This window comes from Neofelis nebulosa, chromosome 9 (genome assembly GCF_028018385.1).
Source record: "Neofelis nebulosa isolate mNeoNeb1 chromosome 9, mNeoNeb1.pri, whole genome shotgun sequence".
Classification (NCBI taxonomy): domain Eukaryota; kingdom Metazoa; phylum Chordata; class Mammalia; order Carnivora; family Felidae; genus Neofelis; species Neofelis nebulosa.
The window spans coordinates 7,916,318-7,936,980 of record NC_080790.1 but is presented as its reverse complement, the minus strand read 5'-3'; the positions used below and the strand labels follow the sequence as shown (position 1 = coordinate 7,936,980).

Here is a 20,663-nt window from a genome sequence, read left to right as displayed (position 1 = left end):
TGGCAGCTAGCTTCCCCAGCCCTCTTGCCTCTAGTGACAAGGCTCAGAAGAGACCTGCCCACCCACTCCCCTCCCCTCCCCTCCCCTCCCCCCCCCCCCAACAGTCCTAACCTTGCCACCCCCATCTGTCGCAGATCTGCCAGGATCATCTTCATTAAGCCTTTTATTCTTATTTCTGTCAGTTGCTGCGACAGTGCTTGGTACTTAGTAGGCCCACTGCATACATATTTGGTTTGGTTCACAAATGGCACAAATTCGTATGAATTTTCCTTTTTGTTCCTTTCTTAATATAGCTCAGTAGTTCTCAATCTTAGTGTGCCAGAAACTTACTTTCCAGTTAAATAAAACCGTGTACTTTGGGCAGCTGGGTGGCTCAGTCGGTTGGGTGTCCGACTTCGGCTCAGGTCATGATCTCACGGTTCGTGTGTTCGAGCCCCACGTCGGGCTCTGGGCTGACAGCTCGGAGCCTGGAGCCTGTTTGGGATTCTGTGGCCCCCCCGCCCCCCCCATTCTCTCTCTGCCCCTCCCCTGCTTGTGCTCTGTCTCTCTCTCAAGGATGAATAAACATTAAAAAAAATTGAACAAAAAAACCGTGTACTGTACAGGTGAATTTAAGAGATTTTTCTAGAGTATTTTTGCTGTCTGACTTTAAAATCCTTGTGCCCTTTGGGGCGCCTGGGTGGCTCAGTCGGTTGAGCGTCCGGCTTCGGCTCAGGTCATGATCTCACGGTTTGTGAGTTCGAGCCCCGCATCGGGCTCTGTGCTGACAGCTCAGAGCCTGGAGTCTGTTTCGGATTCTGTGTCTCCCTCTCTCACTGCTCCTCCCCTGCTCGTGCTCTGTCTCTCTCAAAAATAAATAAACATTAAAAAAATTTAAAAAAATAAAATCTTTGTGCCCTGAGTAAGTGTTCACTGTGCTCATAAAAAGGTAGTGAAACAAATGGTAGCCATTATTCAAAGTTTTCAAAGTTGCTTTTTAAGATAAATATGTTTAATTTGTTGAAACAGAAATAACCTGTTTTCTTTTTTTTTTAGGTTTTATTATATGATCTTCGATCAGATAAGCCATTGCTGGTTAAGGATCACCAGTACGGGCTGCCCATTAAGTCACTTCATTTCCAGGATTCATTAGATTTGATTTTGTCTGCAGACTCACGAATCGTCAAAATGTGGAACAAGAACTCAGTATGTACTTTTTTGTTGACATAACTTCTTAGTGTATTTTCCTGAAGATTTTTTTCTTTCTGTTGCCCGTTTTGAGTTCCGTGGGCTCTTGAGAAAGATGCCGAGTCCCTGTTTGGGAACTTAGCCGGGAGACAGGTACTTCAGCAGAGCTAATGTTCCCACTGAGATAAAGTAGTCCAGACTGCCTTCTTCCTGCTACGAAGTTTTCCCGGTTTGCTAGAACCGGCATGCCTTTTGCTTGGGTTCGTAAATCACGTTTAAAACCGTGTTTGCTTGGGTAGCGTAAATCACGTTTTAAAAACATCGCCCCATGAGAACCTCCTAGATCCTGAGGCTCTCTCACAGCCTTGGGAAAGTTTTTATGAGCAACTAATTATCTTTCCATGTCAGTGTTATTATGTATTTCAGTTTCATGCCTCTTAAAACCAATCTCAAAAGAATTGGCTTTTGGAGATGACCCCTTCACAGTAATTCCTCAGAGTGTTTTTTTTAAAAAGCAGTATTTTCTTAAAACTATCTGTTGTTCTTTCCCCTCAGTTCCAAGTATCAGTGAAAAAGCAAAAGTAACAAAAGCCCCTATTTCTGGTTTTCGTCTGCCTTGTGCTTTTCGTCTTTCATTTTAAAACTTTGGGGGCGCCTGGGTGGCGCAGTCGGTTAAGCGTCCGACTTCAGCCAGGTCACGATCTCGCGGTCCGTGAGTTCGAGCCCCGCGTCGGGCTCTGGGCCGATGGCTCGGAGCCTGGAGCCTGTTTCCGATTCTGTGTCTCCCTCTCTCTCTGCCCCTCCCCCGTTCATGCTCTGTCTCTCTCTGTCCCAAAAATAAATAAAAAACGTTGAAAAAAAAAAAAATAAAAAAATAAAAAAAAAAAAAAACTTTGGAGAAACGAGTGAAAGGTTAGTTCGTCTGCAAACTGGGAGAAAATGTATTCAGTATAGCAGTTGCTTTTAAGAGCTCTTTGCATTTAATCAGTTACAAACTTTCGTGTCTTGAGTCAAAAAGCGTTACTTCCCTTTAATTTTTTTAACTCGTTTTTGAGGTGAAGAGGGTGCAGGGTCCAGAGGCCGCAGCGTTAGCGCCAGAGGACAGGCCCGGCCTGTCCCGGGGGCCCACGTGTGCCCGACACAGCGGCCCGTGACGCGACCTCATCACCCCTCAGCTACGCCCTGGGGTTTCTGGCCGCTTGGAGCGTAACTTCTGTGTCCACTCTTCATTTGGCTAACTCGCAGAGTATTGACCGTTCCTAGCTCTGTCCCGAATTAGAATTTGGCTGCAGCTTTTCACCGAGCATGCGGGAGCCGTCCTCCCCGTGCCTTAACTGTCCCCTCTCCTTTGCCCTGGGGGCCTCTGGTAGCGAGTTAATAAACGTGAGAGCTGGCAGACATTTTCAACACCGGGGCTTGAAATTCTCCTGCCGTCGTTGCTGCAATAAGTTTTATTTTGGCGTTGTTGTTATGACTAAATACGCCCTCTTGACCAACACCCAGATTACTTGGTTTTGCTTGACTTGCTTTTCCTTATTTATCTTTCTCATCACCTTTTCCCATCCCCATCTTCTCCTCTCTTTTGTTTCTTTTACTTTCCCTCTCTTAATTTAAAATCTAGCACATTCCTCCCCTCTCTCCCATTGAAATAGAAGTGTGGTAGTCTTTCCTATATAAGTAACTCATTGCATATTTACAGGATTTCATTTTGTAAGTTATTTATACACATTGTCTTCCTTGATCCTCCTCAAGGCCTTATGGTGTACAGATGGCAGAAAGTGTCTTCGTCCTGCGTGTTGACTCCCTCCCAGTCTTTGGTTTCTTTGAGTACGACTTTAACTGGGGATTACGAGTTCAACGAGTTTAACTCCAGATTATGAGAGTTTTTCTGAGTTGATGCACAACTTTATCTTAAACTTTACCCATTGCCGCTGTGAAAACATTATCTGCGAAACTGTATTTATTTCCTTGGTTAAGTCGCTTTTCCCCCATTCGCCTCAGTTTCTTTGTTTCTAAAGTGAAAGCATTTGATAAATTGATAAAATGAGCTCTCTACCATAGTTTGAATTCTTTACTTTCAATCAGGTGATTTTATTTCTTTACACAGTACCATTTACACATAACCACGTGGCTATGTCATACCTCCAGTTTATTTTCTTTACTCAGCATTGCCAAAAGTTGTCTTCCTTTGACTGTTTCAATAATTCCTTTTTGCCTGTTCTTTTAGGGAAAAATATTTACTTCCTTGGAACCAGAACATGACATTAATGATGTCTGCCTCTATCCCAACTCAGGTATGCGGTATGTAGTGATGGGTCATTCAGTGAGATAAATCTGAGTTGTGCTTTATTGGGTTTTAAACGCATTTCATTTCATTTGTTAAGACGGGGTTTGGCTTGGTCAGGACTGTTCTTGGATATTGTATTTACTGGAAGAATCAAGAGCAGGAAGTGGTGTGGATGATTCAGAAAATGGCACTCTCAGTGACTCAGCCCGTAGCCAGCCTAGCTATTAGTAGAAACTGGTAACAATATATAGGAAGGTGGCAGGTGAGATGCTATTTTAGTGTGCTCTTCACCCTTTTATGTGATTAGTAATAGCGTGTGGAAATTGAGGTTAGAGGTTTGAAGAAGGCTGCGATTGCCCGACAACCCACGAGGCTCATGAAGCCAGGGTTTTGGTATCTTCTGTATTGTATACTGTTTTGCGGATTACATCGTGGATTTCAAGATTTTACAATACATTTGAGACAAACTGGTGAAGAATTTGGGGGCAGGAAAGAAAATGGGAATAGTTCCCACTCTCAAGCAGTGTTGCGTTCTGAGGACAGACACACACAGCCCATTTTGATAGACGGATACAAGGCAGAGCAGGAGAGACCTGTCACGTGTGTACGAACAGCACTTCGCCAGCGTGTTAGAGGAGGGTTCAGCCAGAGCAACTGGGGAGGGGAGATGCCAGAGGAGATGTTTGTTCAGGTGTGTTTGGAGTGGTGAGTGAGATTTGGTAGGTGGGGCGGCGAGATGAGGCACATCCCTGTGAGGGAGCAGCGTGAGAACGGCAAGAAGGACAGGCTGTGGCAGATGCGATAGGGTCCCATTCGTGGGGCTCGTTTGGGAAAGCGATGGAGCCTTACGTGCCAGAGCCCTGGTGGCCCTCCTGGGAACCAAGGTGGAGGAGGTCCGGGAATGATGTGCTGAATGATCTGGGCTCGGTCTGTAGTCAGGACCTGTTCAGATTGTGCTGTCTGTCCTCTAAAAGTTACATTGGTTTTGAACCAAAGTTAGTAGGAGGGGATGCTCTGAGCTGATTGAGAACATAGGAGACAGAGCAGGTTTAGGGAGATTGTTTTCTTTTTTGAACATTTGAATATTAGGAGGCGGTGGGACAGTGACGGTGTCTGGCAGAGGGTCTCAAACCTGGCCGCTGTCAGTATCACCCAGGGAGCTTTTTAAAAAGGACAGGTTCCTTGGCCCAGTCCCAGACGTACTGAGAGTATCCGGGCGGAGGGCCCAGAAGCGTGTTTCCCAGGTGCTCGTGAGGCCCTGCCCTGCCCCACCACCTTGCAGCGGGAGCCGAGTCAGGTGCACGTAGAAAGTGCCGTCTCAAGAGAAGCAGGTCTGCGGTTGCAAAGCGTGGAGGCCTGTAAACAGAGCGTCTTTCAGAGGCGGGAGTGCGTGAGATCACCATGGGAAAGTGTACACGGCAGGACCCGAGTCCACTTCAGCAGGGATTGAGGAGAAGGAGGTGCCAGCTGAGAAACTGATCAGGAACGGACAGAATGGCAGTAAAAGCAGTGACCGATTTCGAAGTAGAACAGAAGCTAAGGCACAAGCGATCCAGTGGTCCCTGCTCGGCCAGCTTGAGGGCGACTGAGGTGGAGGCGGGAAGGAGAGAACAAGTTCTTAATGCTCCCGCGCTTCCGGGCTCGGTGATGACCACGCATCGTTTAATCTTTCCAGAACCCTGTGTAGTTAGTGGCACACATGTTTTTTTCTTTTTTCTTGTCTGTCTCACGTCTTAGGAGGTGAGAACTGTTGAGTAATTGGGCCAGAGTTGGTGGCTCAGCTGGCTGTGGCAGGGCCTCGGGTAGAGCCAGCCTTTCCTGGTTCTGGAGCCCATGCCCTTTCTAGTTACGTGCTGCTCTCCCGAGAAGGATGAGGCGCTGTGTGTCTGTGGTCACGGAGAGGGTCTTGTTGCGGTGGCGGGGTGACGTCCAGTGCGGACGAGTTCAGGAATAAATTGCAGGGAGGATGCCGGGGTCCCTGTCAGAGAGTATCAGACGGTCCGAAACCGGGTCTGAGCTGCCCACGAGGAGGAGTGAAGTCAGGTGGCACTGAGGTTGGCACGAGGCTGGTGAGCGGGCGGCTGGGTTAAGGGGTGAGAGGATTTGTTTTTTTAAATGTTGATTTTATTATTTTTGGAAGAGCAAGAGAGCCCGGGAGGGGCAGAGAGAGAGGGAGACAGAGGATCCGAGGCGGGCTCGGCGCTGACAGCAGAGAGCCCGACGTGGGGCTTCAGCTCACGAAGCGTGAGACGGTGGCCTGAGCCAAAGTCGGACGCTTAACCCGACTGAGCCACCCAGGCGCCCCTGGGGGGGCGGTGAGAGTTTGAAGGGCAGCTAGTGCTGAGAGACGGAAGCTGCGTGGTCACGTGTGGCCGCGTGTGGCCCTTGAGACCTGGCAGGGTGACCGACCTGAACTGAGTGAGGGGTGCTCTGAGTGCAAACTGCCCCCGCCAGGTTCCGAACACACCGTGGAGACAAGTCACGCGAAATAGACCTTTAATTTTTTATGTCAGTTACATATTGAAATGGAAACGTTTGGGGCATACTGGGTTAATAACATACATTAAAATATGTTTTACCTGTTTTTGAAATAGTTTTTTTTTTTAAATGTGTCTAGTACAAAATGTGAAATCACGTGTGAGCCTCGCACGCTATTTCTGTTGCACGGCTCTGGCCCAGGCTTGGGGATCTGGCCCGGTGTAGGGCACAGCTGTGGCGCGAGGGAGCTATGGAAGCCCACCGAGGGCGTGCGGCGTCCGTCTCGTCGGAGGGACTGAGGGCCGCCAGCCCATCTAATGACTCTCGGTCTCCAGTATTGTCTTCCTTCCGGTCCGTTCCTGCGTTTCCCCGGTTGTCCCCCAGATGCCGTTTGTAGAGCCTTGTTTGGAACCAGGCCATAATCAAGGTTGTGCGTTAGCTGAACTGTGGCCATCTTTAGTTTCTTTCAGTTTGCAATAGTCGTGTCCCCTCACCTGTCCTTTTTTTGTTTGGTTTTGTTTTCTTTGATTTTTCCAAGATCAGGGCAGTAGTCGCATAGAATGTCCCTCACCCTGGATTCGTGTGGCTAGTTGTCATAATGTCATTGACCTTGTGCCTCCAGCCCGTGTATTTTTTCTCAGATAGAAGTTAAGTCTGACTGTGACGCACCGTAGGTGAGATATTGTGGCCACGAGGAATGCTGGGTCCCCTGTGTCAGACCCCTTCCCAGAAACATCCAGGGCCAGGGAGGGGCAGCGTGGTCCCTGGGTTAAGGTGACCACCGGGTCTCCCCATTGCAAAATGTACTTTCCTGGGAGGTAAACATTGTAAGAGTGATGTTTCGAACAGAAGGACAGCTTCACTGTCAAATAACTTGTAAGAAGCGAATCAAACACAAAAAGTAGCCAAATGGTTCCCTGAGCTTTGCAAGCACAGTGAGACCAGGGCCTCGGCCGCCGTGGGGGTTGCGTGTGAGTGGGTGTGATTCACGCGCTGTGCTGCTCTCCCCTGCTCTGTTCCTCTTCCCTTTGACGCCGCTCTTGATGCCTTATGCTTAATCATCAGGCGCTTAATCATATTTTAGAAAAGCTAAAACGTCCTTCTTTCTTTATCTTCTCACTTACTCATTTTGAAGTAATTAGAGCCGAATCACGGTTACTGTTTTGTAATGTTTTTCTAATACGAAGATTGCTCAGAATATTGAGAAATGGCTCCGCCTTCCTGGCTGCTGTTTTGTTCCTGCTCTTGCTCACTCGGCCGACTCCAGCGTCTCTGCGTCGGGCGCCTGCCCTGCAGGTCGGCTCCGTGACGGCGCGTCGGCGTGGTGCGGCGCCTGTCGGGCTCACGGGTGTCTGAGCCCCGCCGCCGCTGGGACCCGGGATCGCTGGGTTCGAATCACTGCTACAGAGAAAAGAAGATGGGCTTTCGACTCAGAAAGACTGAATTCAGGCTGAATGATCGTGTAGAGCACCCAATGTGGTTTCCCCAGCCCCCTTCCGGGCCCCTGCAGACGGCCTTCCCCGTTCAGTGTGCAGTCGCCTTCCCATCTGTGGCAAGTATCCTCTCCCGACATGGGAAAGAGCAGCTCGAGCCACGTGGAAACATCCTTGGTGCCCCGTACGGTAAAATCCCAAGCTCCACAGTCACATCCGCGGTTGAGCACGTGGAGGAAGTGGCCTGGCCTTTCCTCCCCGACAGTTCTGTTCTCACAGATGCTCTGCTCTGAGCTGTTCAAGGCAGTGACCGCTGCCGTACGTTTCAGTGCAGATGTTTCTGACGGCGGAGATTGTGTTTTTCCTTTGTTTTTAAATTTCTAATCCGTTTCAGACCCGATACTTTTGTAAAACGTAGTAAAAAGACATTACAAGGGAAAGGAGCACACGTGGGGATCTCCCTGCAATGTCGCGTTACTACACGGCTTTCTGAATTCTCCCTTGCCGCTTCTACACTCCGCGCCTGGCTGGGGGCCAGTTTGCAGGGCGGCCCTGGGAGTGGAGTGAGTAGCACTGGCAGAGCATCCAATCTGGTTTTGGAACTCTGGGCTTCAGTGAATCCTTTGGCCTCTGAAGCACATGCACAGGAGAATCCGAATGTTCACGCTTCCTGGGAGGGGGCTGCTGATCCATCCCATCCTCTTTGGCCGCCCTGTTCGGCCACACAGGACGCTGGATACGTCACTCCACAGTGCTGTTTCAGACTGGATGTGTGTTCTTTTGAGTCTAGGCACTATTGAGCTCTTCCTTCTCTTTTAAAATTTTTACTGTCGGGGTGCTTAAGTGGCACAGTCGGTTAAATGTCTGATGTCAGCTCAGGGTATGATCTCGCGGTCTGTGACTTCGAGCCCCGCGTCGGGCTCTTGCCGACAGCTCGGAGCCTGGAGCCTGCTTCCGATTCTGTGTCTCCCTCCCTCTCTGTCCCTCCCCCGCTCACACTGTCTTTGTCTCTCAAAAATGAATAAATGTTTAAAAAAAATTTTTTAATCGCTATTGTCATTTTAATAAGCGTCACTACAAAGGAAACTTAAAGGAAAAATAATTCATAAGCCCACAGTCTCTTCACGAGTACCATTACAATTTCCATGAGAGAAGTTCTCGTATTAATCTCATGTTTGTATGTTTTCAATCATTGACCTCATGCTGTGTGTATAGTTGTCTTTTGCTTTCCAGTTGACGTGATATTAACATTTTTCCTGTTGCTGTATGGTGTTTATATTTGCACTTCTGAAATTTTTATTATTTGACCCCGCAAGAAGGCTTTTCATTTTATCTTAGTTGTTACCGTGGTTTTAGAGTCCTGAGTGGCACGGGCTTTGGAGTCCGTAGAATATCAGCTACTCTCCTTCCTAGCTATGTGGTGACCTTGAGCAAATTAATTTTGTGAGGCCACACTGTTAATCTGGAAATAAAGTTCTCCTCTCTTGCCCATGATCATCTTAATTTCTGCTGAACTTTCTTTCACTAGTTTGATTTTTTTTTTCCTTCTCGTTCTTGGGCTTTGTTGAGGTTGCCTGTTTCTCTCGTTCATAATCGGTTTTAGTCCTGACCTTCCCCGGTTTAGTTCGGTGGTAAGTCAGCTGGTATCGTTGTCCATATACGGCCAAGAAAGATCGTATTCCGTGTGGAAAACGATCCGCTGTGTCCAGTCTGGGTTCTTTAGAGCAATTAGATTAGAGCCCTCTCTGTGGTTCGGTGGGTAGGTGTGATTGTGTTTCTTTGTGGAATGCTCACTGCTGAATGATCCGTGTTCAGAGTCGAGCCAGTGAAGCCAGGCTTAGGGAGTAGGTTTGGCAAGAACCTTCTTTCTGGTGGTAATTCCTCAGTCCCCAGAACAACTTCTTTCACCGTGTCTAAAGGACGTAGGAGGTTTGGCTCTAAAATTCTCTGGCTTGTGACAAGGGCACTCAGTCCCTCTGGACTTTTTTCTGATCTGTAAAATAAGGATGCTGTTATTATTTCAGAGATGTCTTGCATGTGCACCAAGATAGTATCTGCGAAGGCACTTACCGGGTTGTAAAGAACTCCCCGGACGGTGGCTGGTTTCAGCTGCATTGAAAGTGCCATCATTCTGGAACAGGGGCCGTGAGCACTGGAGCCGCCTCGGGAGGCTTGCGGGGGGGAGGAGGCCGCAGGTGGCAGAGGGCAGGGAACAAAGCCTGGGACATGTGCACCCTGGTGCTGTGCCACAGAGTGACGGGGTCCTGGGGTAACAGGGGTGCCGTCATTGAATGCCAGGAAGTTTGCCCATCCGTCAGCTCTGCTTTCTTAAAACGTGCATCCCGGGAAGACTAAATGATTAACCACTCTGTTAGTTGAGGCCGTTAGGGTCCCCGACGACGGAATTATTGGGGAGAGTAAGGGCTGTGAGACCCTGGAGAGGTCTTTGCTGGTGTAGCTGCACACACACAGCACCCGCTCAAGTCAGTCCCTTGGTTTTCCACTCAGACGTGAGGTTTAACGCAAACCTTAGGAACTACTTTGCCGTGGCGTTTGGTGGGAGATGCTTTGCCTTGGTTCTTGGATTCCTGATTAACAGAAAGAAGCCTTTGTTCTTAATTTCTTCAGTTTATTATCATAAATAGTGTACCAGAACTACATTTTGTCCATATACTTAAATCTGAAAACTTGTACTTAAAGCTGAAAACCCCTCGGAGGATGATGGCAGGCTCTACGTAGGCCTGAGCACCCGACGGTGGGAACTGCTTGTGTACTTGGCTGGAGTGTTTCGCAGATGGGGATGTTGTAAAGAACTTCACGGTACTTCAGGTGCCCCATCTAGGAGGGCCGGGGACGGAAGCCCATGACCCGCCTGGTTTCCGGGTCCGGCTCTTCGCCACACACCGTCTTCTGGGCACCTGGAGCACCGGTCCGTAGTGTAAAACAACTAGAAAAGGGCACCTTCCTTTTCCCCGCCTGTTTACCCTTCTCGTTGTGCTTATTTTTAGGAATGCTTCTTACTGCCAATGAAACCCCCAAGATGGGCATCTATTACATTCCGGTAAGTAATACAAATAGGAGTTACGGTAAAAATAGGACAAGCAAAGGTAGTTTATTTTTAAACTGGGTGTACTGAGGGCCTTCGGGTCTGCCTGCGGCTGCGTAAATTAAACACAGCGGGCTCACGGGTAGCTTCGCTTTGCTTCCTGGAGCCGGGAAAAGAATGCTTAACCATCGTTTTATGGGAAACTGCTTAATATCCCATTAAAGTAGACAGGAGTTAGTCTTTGTTCTTCAGATTTACATTTGGATTTTGTTTCCAAGTATTTCGGAATCTTGAACGTTAAGGTGTTAGCGATCAGGAGGCCTGATTCTGAACCAACAGCCTGGTGCTCTTAAGTCGCGTCATTTCTCTTACAAACAAGTTACACCTAAGAAACCTGTCTCAGGTGGACCTGCTTGGTGCTGGCACACAGCCAGTCCTGGCCCTTTGTTCTTCCTTAAAGAATTCTTCTCTTGCATATGACGGAAGCTTCCCTAACTTTATGTTTCAGATTATAGTAAGAGACGGGGAAGAGGGTCCCCTACACAGAAAACAGCATAGTACAGAGCTGGCACTCGATCACTTTATGGCGACGAACAGCTCCGTTTCTGAGATTTGGGGAGAGGACGGGAGGGGTGAGGAGTGTGCCAGAGCAAAACTTTAGGGACGTGAATTCTGTAACTGCTGGCAGCCTCCATTTCGGAACGTTCTTCATATTTACTGTGGTTCTTTTGAAATAGCTTAACGGTGTATGTATTTCCCCCAAAAAAGTATTCTGGTGGATGTCAGCTTTTTGTGGTTTCAGGAAACCGGTAAGTTGTTGAAAGCACTTTGAGGTACTCTTGGTTGTTAGTGAAACAGGCCATTCCAGCAGCAAACTTGTCTAAGTTGTCCTTCGTTCCATTTTCCCTGGCCGCTCAGACGCCGCTTCTGTCTTCCTGTCAGTTTATCCCTCTTTCCTTGTCTTCGTGTGGTCAGGGAATACATTCATCGATTGCATCAACTGTGCGTCCGGCCCCATCTAGACGCTGGCAGTGTCACGGTGTGAGGAGCGCTGTCCCCTCCCTCAAGCAGTCCCTTGGCAGGGAATGAAGAGAGGCAGTCCAGCGTGAGGGACGCCGTAACGGGACGAAGGAGGGCGCTCTGGGGCTCGGGAGGGGAGACGCATCACCCAGCTTGGGGCTGGGAGCTGACGGGGGGCACAGAGGGTACTGAGAAACCTGCCCGCGGGGCGGACTTCCCAGGAGAGACCTGGGGAATGGTGACGTCCACGGGAAGGAGAGGGTGGGGTGCAGAGTGCGAGAGAGGTCTTGGAAGTGGAGGGAACGCTGTGCAGACATCAGGGAGAAAGTCCCCCACGTGGCCGAGCCACAGAGAGAGAGGGGTCGGGGTCAGGAGCCCGGGGGTGGGGCGTCTGGTAAGCCCGGTGGGCGTGTCAGCGGGGAGTCCTAGACAGGCGTTAAGTGGGGGAGTGATGGGATCCGATTTGCATCTGGGGAGGATTATCTTGGCTGCCACTAGGACAGTGGCTTAGACAGGGTCTAATAAGATGACGCCATAGCCACGTGCAGGAGCGACGACGGTGCCCGCGTTACCTGGGCCGGGCTTCCCTTCTCAGGGGTCGCAGCCTTTTGGGTTCTGGGATCTGAGAGGAGTCTGAACGGGCAGGCGGTCATCTCAGGCTTGTTGTCCTTGCGTTGCCGCACGGCGTGTCTCGGAGGCGGCTGCTGACGAGGGCTTGTGTAGATCACAAGAGATGCCTTGCCTGGATCCCGTGTGACGTCGTCTTCCAGAGTGACAGAATACATCCGCTCAGCCCCTAAACCTTACTTGTCGTCCCGAGAGAGGTCCTCTTTGGGGTGTTTACTGTGCTTTGGCCTTTAGCACTTGCCCGGAAGGTGTTGATGTCCCGTATGCTAGAGGCATTTCCGTGTCAACCGTATGGAGACTCAACCAGTGGAGGGGGACAGAGGTCTAAGATGGAGGAGCATGGATGGCTGCATCAGGAGGCCTGCAGAAAGGATAAGGAGCTGCAGGCCGCAGGGCCCCTTCGTGTAGACACAGGAGGGGCGGTCCTGAGCGCTCGTGCAGTAAGACCACCTTCCCGGTTTGTGCGCCGCTGGGGGCGGTGGGGAAGAATCAGAAGATAGCGCGTAGCAGTTGACGGGACGTAGGGAGTCAGGAAGAGGGAAAAGCGAAGACGGCAGCCCTGTTTCTGCTTGGGTAAGGGTGTAGATGAGGAAGAGGTTGGGGGATATTAAAAATTATTCTCCCTTCGAGGGGGGCGCCCGGGTGGCCCAGTCAGTTTAGCGTCCGACTCTTGGTTCTGGCTCAGATCGTGATCCACGGTTCATGAGTTCGAGCCCCCACGTCAGGCTGGGTACTGACAGTGCAGAGCCTGCTTGGGATTCTCTCTCTTTCCCTCTGCCCCTCCCTTGCTCACGTACGCGCGCTCTTTTCCTCTGTCTCTGAAAATAAACTTAAAATTATTTTCCCCTTGGTATCATGTTGTATGCTTTATAAAGTGATCTTTCAAAGGAACAGCACACCATTTTTTTTTATTAGACAATGAATGAATGTTTCTATTTATGCCAAGTGTTTTACAAAGTATAAGAAAGTAAAAACCACCCATTCTCTCTCTGTAATATTATAAATGTTGGTAATATTGAGATGCAGTAACTTTTAGTTACGATGCTATCGGTGTGAAGTCCTATTTTATGTAAAAATCTGCATCCTGGTTTCTTGAATTCACTTCAGAAGTATTAATCCCAAGGCATTAAAATTACCTACAACATTTTTAGTTGTCTCCATTGTTTTTCCTTTTATTTTAATTGCAGTGTAGTTAACACACTGTTACATTAGTTTCAGGTGGACAGTATAGTGATTCGGCACTTTTACACATGATACTCCGTGTTCATCACAAGTGTACCCTCAATCCCCTTCACCTGTTTCACCCATCCCGCCCTGCCCCTCCGGCCCCGTTGTCTCCACTGTTTTTCATTGCCTGGCCTGTGACATTTGTATCGTCTTAGAACTACAGGAGACCCATTATTCACTTCTCTGTACCTCATTCTTGGGGTGGGCTTTTCTCTTCCAAGTAATGGGGATTTTAATTAGCTTGAATGATAGGGGCCAGTACCAACGAGGGGGTGAGAAACTGCCTGTTAGTCTCTCTTCTAAAGCTTTTTAGTTTCAGCTTTGTAACGCAGGGTTAACAGAAGCCATGAAAAAGCCCACAGGGACCGTCCGCTCAGGGTGACCGCAGTGACAGCGGGTGCACGTCGTTCTTGCGCAGCTAAGCTCAGTGCTGGGACTTGTACTCGGCGCTCCTTCCCGGCCTGCCTTTCTACCCTGCGCTGCCTGGTGTTTTACGGCGCCCTTGTCTTCACTCGGAAGATTCCGTCAGGGCAGGGAGAGAGCCCAGGGGTCTGAAAGCCTGCCATTTGTCATAAGATTTTATCAGATTTACCAAACTGATCTTTGGCACAATGGTTTGAGGCCTATAAAAGCGGGGAAGTGTGTTTTTAATATATGATTCATGCCAAATTTAGGAGGTTTGGATTGCGATTTGTATTCATATCTTATAATAAATCAGGTATGAAAGCTCTTTTCCCCCGCTTTGGGCCTGTACTAAAAAAAGGAAGGCAGGTTAATGTTCTTTTAGCTTGTTAAGTTTTGCGTTTCTATCTGATACCATCTTTCTTGAATACTTGAAATCTTTATAGATTAAATGTAATTCCCGGTGTATACGCCTTGCCACATACAGAGCCCCTCAAGCAACTAATCTTTTACGGCCAAGGTTCCTGCAGCTCCTTCCCCGTTTTCTTAGTATACCCCTTTCTTCCCTCTCAGAGGCCAGGAAGTATTATTTTGCTTGTTTGTTTGTTTGCGTTTTAAATTCCAGGGTCTAATTCAACTGCAGCTCCCGAGACTAATGCCAGGAATAGTTTTTCAGGTTTGGTTTTCCCCTGAAATGGAATTTAATCTTGGGGTAGTTCTTTATAATTAAGCCTTTGGCCTCTGTGTAGACTCTAGAGGGAATCCGAGTCTCCTGTGGCACCCCTCCCGAAACCCAGCCAGTGTGGTTAATATTGTTTCTGTTGGAAATGACCCTGAGTTCCAAGCTCCCAGTGTGTTAGGAGCTCCTGAAACCCCTCACGCCCGAATAGTTGATTACTTGTAAGCTCGAGGATATATATATATATGGATGTGTAATCTTGAGGGAAAATGTAAGGGGAGGACACGTTATTATTTGTTTAGGAAGCTATTTGATTTAGAAGAATAAACGCCAAAAATGTAATTTTTAAAGCATGCAAATTGAAGCCACTATAAAGATTATATGCAATATCACCGAACCCAGCAGTCAATATTGGTGGTTAGGTATTTTATTTTAAAACATTTCCTTAGGAAAAAAGATAACTCTGTTGTTTTTATGGAAATGTTTTTACTATTTGTAAAAAATCGACCAAGCATTAAACATTTTTAGTTTCACTATTTACTTAACTTAAAATTGTGTTTTCAGTTTGGAAAGTATTTTGGAGCCCAGTTACCTGAAAATGTGGCAGAGCGAAAACGCAAAGGACTATATTTAACCTGCATTAGCACTTGTATTTTTGCTGGGAAATAGCGCTGGAACTTATCCAGCATAACGCATAAGCCCACAAAACTCTGCCTTTGCGAAGAGAGAGAACGAGGTGTTAAGACTCATAAACGCTCAAGAGTACTTGCTTCACTTGAGTATAAACCACGCACGCACATCCTCACCAAGGCATGTAAAGCCCAAGGAAATGCAGACTTTTTCAGTAGCCGAACGTTGTGAAATGTAATAAAAGGCTCAGACTAAGGAAAGAACGTGTCTTCGCTTCGGCGAGTTGTCACTCTCAGCTGCGCAAAGGTCTGTTGCAGGGCCAAGGGCTTCTGATGCCGTCCCTGGGTTCACTTGCTCCTGTTTTCGTAAGGGTTCGGTCACTGGTTTGGGTCACACGTCCATGCGGTGGTCCTCAGAGACACAGTCAGGAAGTGCCACGTGGTTTGCGGGCGCGGTCAGGGGGGCGCTTTGGAAACAACCCGTCGCCTCCGGAAGTCGGTTTTAGGAAGTGGCATGAAACATTTTGTAGTCGCCATATGGATACTTGCGTTTGGGCACACTTGGTCTGTTGCTCAAGAATTAAAAATGGGCGTAATTTTCTCATCAGTGTTTTCATTCTCCAGGGGCTTTTGTGACCGAGACCAAAAAATTCAGTTGCAAATAATTTTGCCTGCTCTTGTCTGTGGCAAATTGGATTTTTAGCCTATTTCTGAACTCAGCCACTTTGTCAGACCGTTGTAGACGCATTTCCGGATACTTGTTCATCGCTACCTGGCTACTCTCAGATACAGCAGCATCTCCTCTTTAAGTCCAGTATTTCAAGTATTACTGCTCTGGGGCGCTTTGGCATAATTTTCCAGAAGACTTTTAAGAGCATAGCCATAGAGTGCTTTCTAACCATTAGTCCTTACCTCCGCCTCTTAAGAATGTAACAAATTTTTGTCAGCTATCCAGATTATAGATAAGTTATTTTACAACGGACCTGACCATGTCTGAAAAGTAAATGCCTAAAAGTCTTAGGTGGGTGGCCCTTTGCTCTTTTGCCTGTTAGTATCTTTATCATTTCCTGTATGATAAAAGTAAACGGAGGAGACCGACCAGTGGTTCTGTTTATTCAGCAAGGATACATCTTGTATGGGCTTGGAACCAGTAATGTGTTGGTGAGTGAAACCACCTTCCTGTCCTGCCTTTGTGAGTTCACGATCTGGGGGAAGATGACGGTAAACAAATGTGTAGCCAAATGCTGTGAAGGAAAGGATTGGGGTGCAGTGACAGGAATATGCTCCGGGATGGGGGGTGGTCAAAGGATCAGACCGCAATTATCAGTCTCCATTTTACATAAATATTTTATGTCTCCTTTTTTTTTTTTTTTTAAACACTTGTTTATTTTTGAGAGCAAGAGAGAGACAGAGTGTGAGCAGGGGGAGGGGCAAAGAGAGGGGGAGACACAGAATCCGAAGCAGGCTCCAGGCTCCGAGCCATCAGCACAGAGCTCAACGTGAGGCTTAAACTCACGAACCACGAGATGGTGACCTGAGCCGAAGTCGGCCGCTTAACCAACTGAGCCACCCAGGCGCCCCATTATGTCTCCTTTCTCCTTTCTGTATAGATGTTCTCTTCCTGGTTTAATCTTAAAGTTTAGGGTTAAAGACTTGGTCTTCTTTTTGTCTCATGATCACAGCACATATCTGGGGGCAAAATGGTGAATGACAGATCTGTGGCATGATCTCTAGAAACAAAGTGAACAGTAGAGTGAATCTGGGCCAACCGAGAAAGTGATGCTTTTCCAGGAGAGCCAGCTGTACGAATAGTCAGGTGCCCTTGCTTCCTTAATATGTATATCACACACAGATCGCTTAACTTAATCTCTAAATAACACTTGGCACAGCTGACCAGTCCTCTTTGAAACACTACCTTGGCTTCTAAATTTTTTTTTTTTTTTTCAACATTTTTTATTTTATTTTTGGGACAGAGAGAGACAGAGCATGAACGGGGGAGGGGCAGAGAGAGAGGGAGACACAGAATCGGAAACAGGCTCCAGGCTCCGAGCCATCGGCCCAGAGCCTGACGCGGGGCTCGAACTCACGGACCGCGAGATCGTGACCTGGCTGAAGTCGGACGCTTAACCGACTGCGCCACCCAGGCGCCCCACTACCTTGGCTTCTAGAACACCGTATTCTCTTGGTTTTCTCAGTCTTACTTGGTTGCTCCTTCTGTGTGCGGTCAGGGCTCGGGCCTTACCTCTCTCCTCCTGACCTCCAAATCTTAGTGTACCCAGGAGTTTAGTCCTTGTCGCTTCTATTTACATTCTTTCCCAAGGAGCTCCTGTGTCCCTAGGCTTTCTATGACACCTGTGGGCTGATCACTTCCGAATTGCCATCTAAGTCTTTCCTTCTCGGAGCTATAGTTAAGTATCCACTAACCTACATGGGTTCTCCACTTGGAGCTCTAACAGGCACATATATTTAATAGGTCCGCAGTGGAATTCTGATCCCAGCTCCCCACCCTCACCCCACACCTGCCAGGTGTTCCTGTTTCGGCAGAGGAATCACCATTCACCCAGTTATCGGGGCCCAGAGTGCAGGAGCCAGGAGCCATCCTTCTCCCCACCCCTTTCCACTCATGCTCCCTCCTCCATCTGTCTGCAGGCCACATCTACTCTGCTCCTGGTGGCTCAAATCCAGCCATTTCCCAGTGCTTCGGTTCCCGTGCTCTCATCTGGATTGCCAGAACGGCCTCTTCACTGCTCTTTTTTTCTTCTCTCTCTTGCAGTCTGTTTTCCATATAACAGCCCGAGTGATTTAAATATAAAAATAAAGACAAAACAAACGTAAATTGGATGATAACACTCTACCGCTTAACACCTTCCAAAGGCTTATCACTTTGCTTGGCATAAGCCCTTTCATAACTTAAAATGACCTACATGCAGAAAAAGGCGAAAAATCCAGAGTCTCCATTTTCTCTCACCCATCGGAGAATAGAGATCTCTATAACCCATTAATCCGTTTATGGAGGTCACCAAATCCCCAGCCATTGTTGCCACCAAGGGGGAGTAACATAAATGAACCAAAACCGATACGTCAAGTTAGTAGACAGGAAAATTAAAATTAGAAAAACAGAGTTCTCCTGTACACCCCACCCTGAGCTTCACCTCTGGGGGCCAAGGGGAAAGCTGTGCTCGAACCTAAGCAGCCCACGTGAGGTGCACGTCTCAGGCGGTGGGGGTGTGCCTGGCCATCAGGTGAATCCATCGTGCTTCTTGATGAGACCTCCGAAACTTAAAAGATCATTTCAGAAAAACGTGAAATCGTGACTCTCACGTAGATGCCAGAAAAACGTGTTAAATTTTTTACTTAGCCTGTTAATTAAATGAGGGAACCGGACCCAGTTATACCAGATCAAAGGAGGAGTCTAAAAAAAGCACAGATCTACGTGGAATAGAGTTGCGTTGAATTGGGTGCGTGCAGATGGATACGGATCGGATTTGTCAGAGGTGTGGAGGGTTAATTGTCCAGGACAGAATTCACGCGCAAGTCTGGCATTTTGCATTGCTGCCAGTTACCTCCGTTTACAGACTTGGAAGACAGATTCCATAAAATCAGAATCGCATCAGCTCGAAGGGGTTTGGCAAACTAAACACCAGCACCTGCTTTTGTAAATAGTTTTGTTGGAACACAGCACACCCGTCGGTGTACGTGTTGTCCTCGGCAGCTTTCGGACTAAAATGGCAGAGCTGAGTAGTTGACACAGAGACCGTATGCCCCACAGGCCCTGTAATAATGTACCAGGCCCAGAAAAAGTCTGCTGGCCCCTGCTTTAGGCAATGCTATAGTTTTCCATGAACACATACTTTCCCGACACTTCTTTATCTACTTCAAATATTTACGTATGTCTTTCCTCCTCCTAATACAAAGCGTGGGTTTTGGGGGCACATTTTGGCCTTTTCACCGCTACGCTCCCAGCACCTAGAGGAGCGCCTGTTTGTTACACGGTAGGCATCCAGGTAGCACGCGGTGAAAAATGGATAAAACTAAGATGTGGGAGAGTAACCCGAAGACTGTATTTGGAGAATCTTAGGTAATGATTGTCGGCTTCCGCGGTGGCTGATTGGCAATGCTGATTTTTAGCTGTCCTACCAAATTCGAATTTTCCATTTGCCTTTTTCTGCTGCCACTATTGAATGACAAATGTACAAAAAGAAGAACATGGCTTCTAAGTGCCAGAGTGTAATTTTTATACAGTAGGATAAGGATCAGTTCCTTTGCTCTGACAGTGCATTCTAATCAGCCAGATCAGAACGTCTTGGAGTGATGCAATCTTTGTATTTGGGAGTGCTGACAGATTTATAAAAGTAATACCTTGTCCAAAAGGTTTAATGGTGATGCTGTTAAGAGGATAAAGTCTTTCCTAGAAGAACACAAAAGGAAAATATGAAGGTAAGGGCATTTAGCTTTTGCGGGACCCTTTTTGAAATTTGTGCAGGAGTTGGCTTTTCATCTGGGTAGGGAAGACTTATCTGTTTGAAAGATTGGAAACGGTGCCTTTGTTTTTCTTCCTGTGCATGCCCGTGCTTTGAAGTAGGAGTTGGCTGGAAGTGCTGTGCGGCCTCCTAAGACGTGGGTTTGAATCTGGACCACGATCGGTCCGGTGGATCCGTTTCCGTTCCAAGCCAACACTGAAAGCCCTTTTGTGTCCACTGACTGGCTATTTGGAAATTCCCCAGATGTGAGATCTGTCTGGCCACCTGGTGTATGGTGAAATGGCCTTGAATGTACTGGTGTCCGAGTATAGTCCTCAAAGTGGCAAGTCACATTTTCACCTAAAATGCTCATTCAAGGAGAGAGCTGTTAGACACAGTGACAGAAGTAGGTTTTGTTAGAAATTCCTGTCTCAGAATGCCAGTAGCAACATACTCTCTTGGTTTAGGGAGGTAGTGCCAGATGCAGAGAACACCATCCCCCCGGGGAATTTGCTTAGCATACAGAGGATGTACAAGACAGAACGTAAACAAGCAGTTGCTGAATTGTTTCCTCACTAAAGGAATTTTCAGCGTGCTGTGAAGGAAAAGGGAAGCTTTTGAAGCACAGAACACGACAGAAGGAAGGGAACTTGGGGGTCACCTAGTCCAACTCCTTAATTTATAGCTGAGGAATCAAGTTATTTGTTCAAGGTCAAATGACAAGTCGGTGGGCAGGGCTGGCTCTACAAGGCATGTCTTTGGTCCGCGTTACAGAGTGGAAAGACATCAGATTTTGTAATTAGTCTCACCTGACTCTGAATACCAGCTTCGTCACTTAAAAATGTGGTGACCTTGAGGGAGTTACTTACCCTGTCTGAGCCTTAGTTTCTGGAACTGCGGAAGGGGAGTGAGGTAAGGCGGTCGTGTGGAATAGATTTATCACGTCATTCATCACAGTGCCAGGCACGTAACAGATGTCCAGTTGATGATGACTGTTACAGCTTTCCTACAGCAGCAGAATTCAAGGAGCCCAGTGGCAGAGAGCATCTGGCATTATGTGGCCTTCCTGTTGCTTTTGGAAGGAATGTGCTTTGAGCAAAACAGAGATATACTGAAACGTTTGTGACAAAACCGTTAAGTACAGACTAGGAAGACGAGTTCAGAGATAGGGCTTGGTATTGTTCGGTCTGTTACAGATCATATAAAAT

General features: G+C 47.7%; 1 protein-coding gene across 1 annotated transcript in view; it reads left to right on the top strand.

The window, feature by feature from the left end:
* The window catches only part of NOL10 (nucleolar protein 10), an 88,333-nt gene that overhangs the window by 20,419 nt on the left and 47,251 nt on the right, over positions 1–20,663 (top strand). The window contains exons 11-13 of the mRNA XM_058682529.1: positions 1,036–1,185; positions 3,395–3,461; positions 10,374–10,426. Of these exons, the coding sequence (XP_058538512.1) occupies positions 1,036–1,185; positions 3,395–3,461; positions 10,374–10,426 (270 nt within the window). The remainder of the gene's footprint in view (positions 1–1,035; positions 1,186–3,394; positions 3,462–10,373; positions 10,427–20,663) is intronic.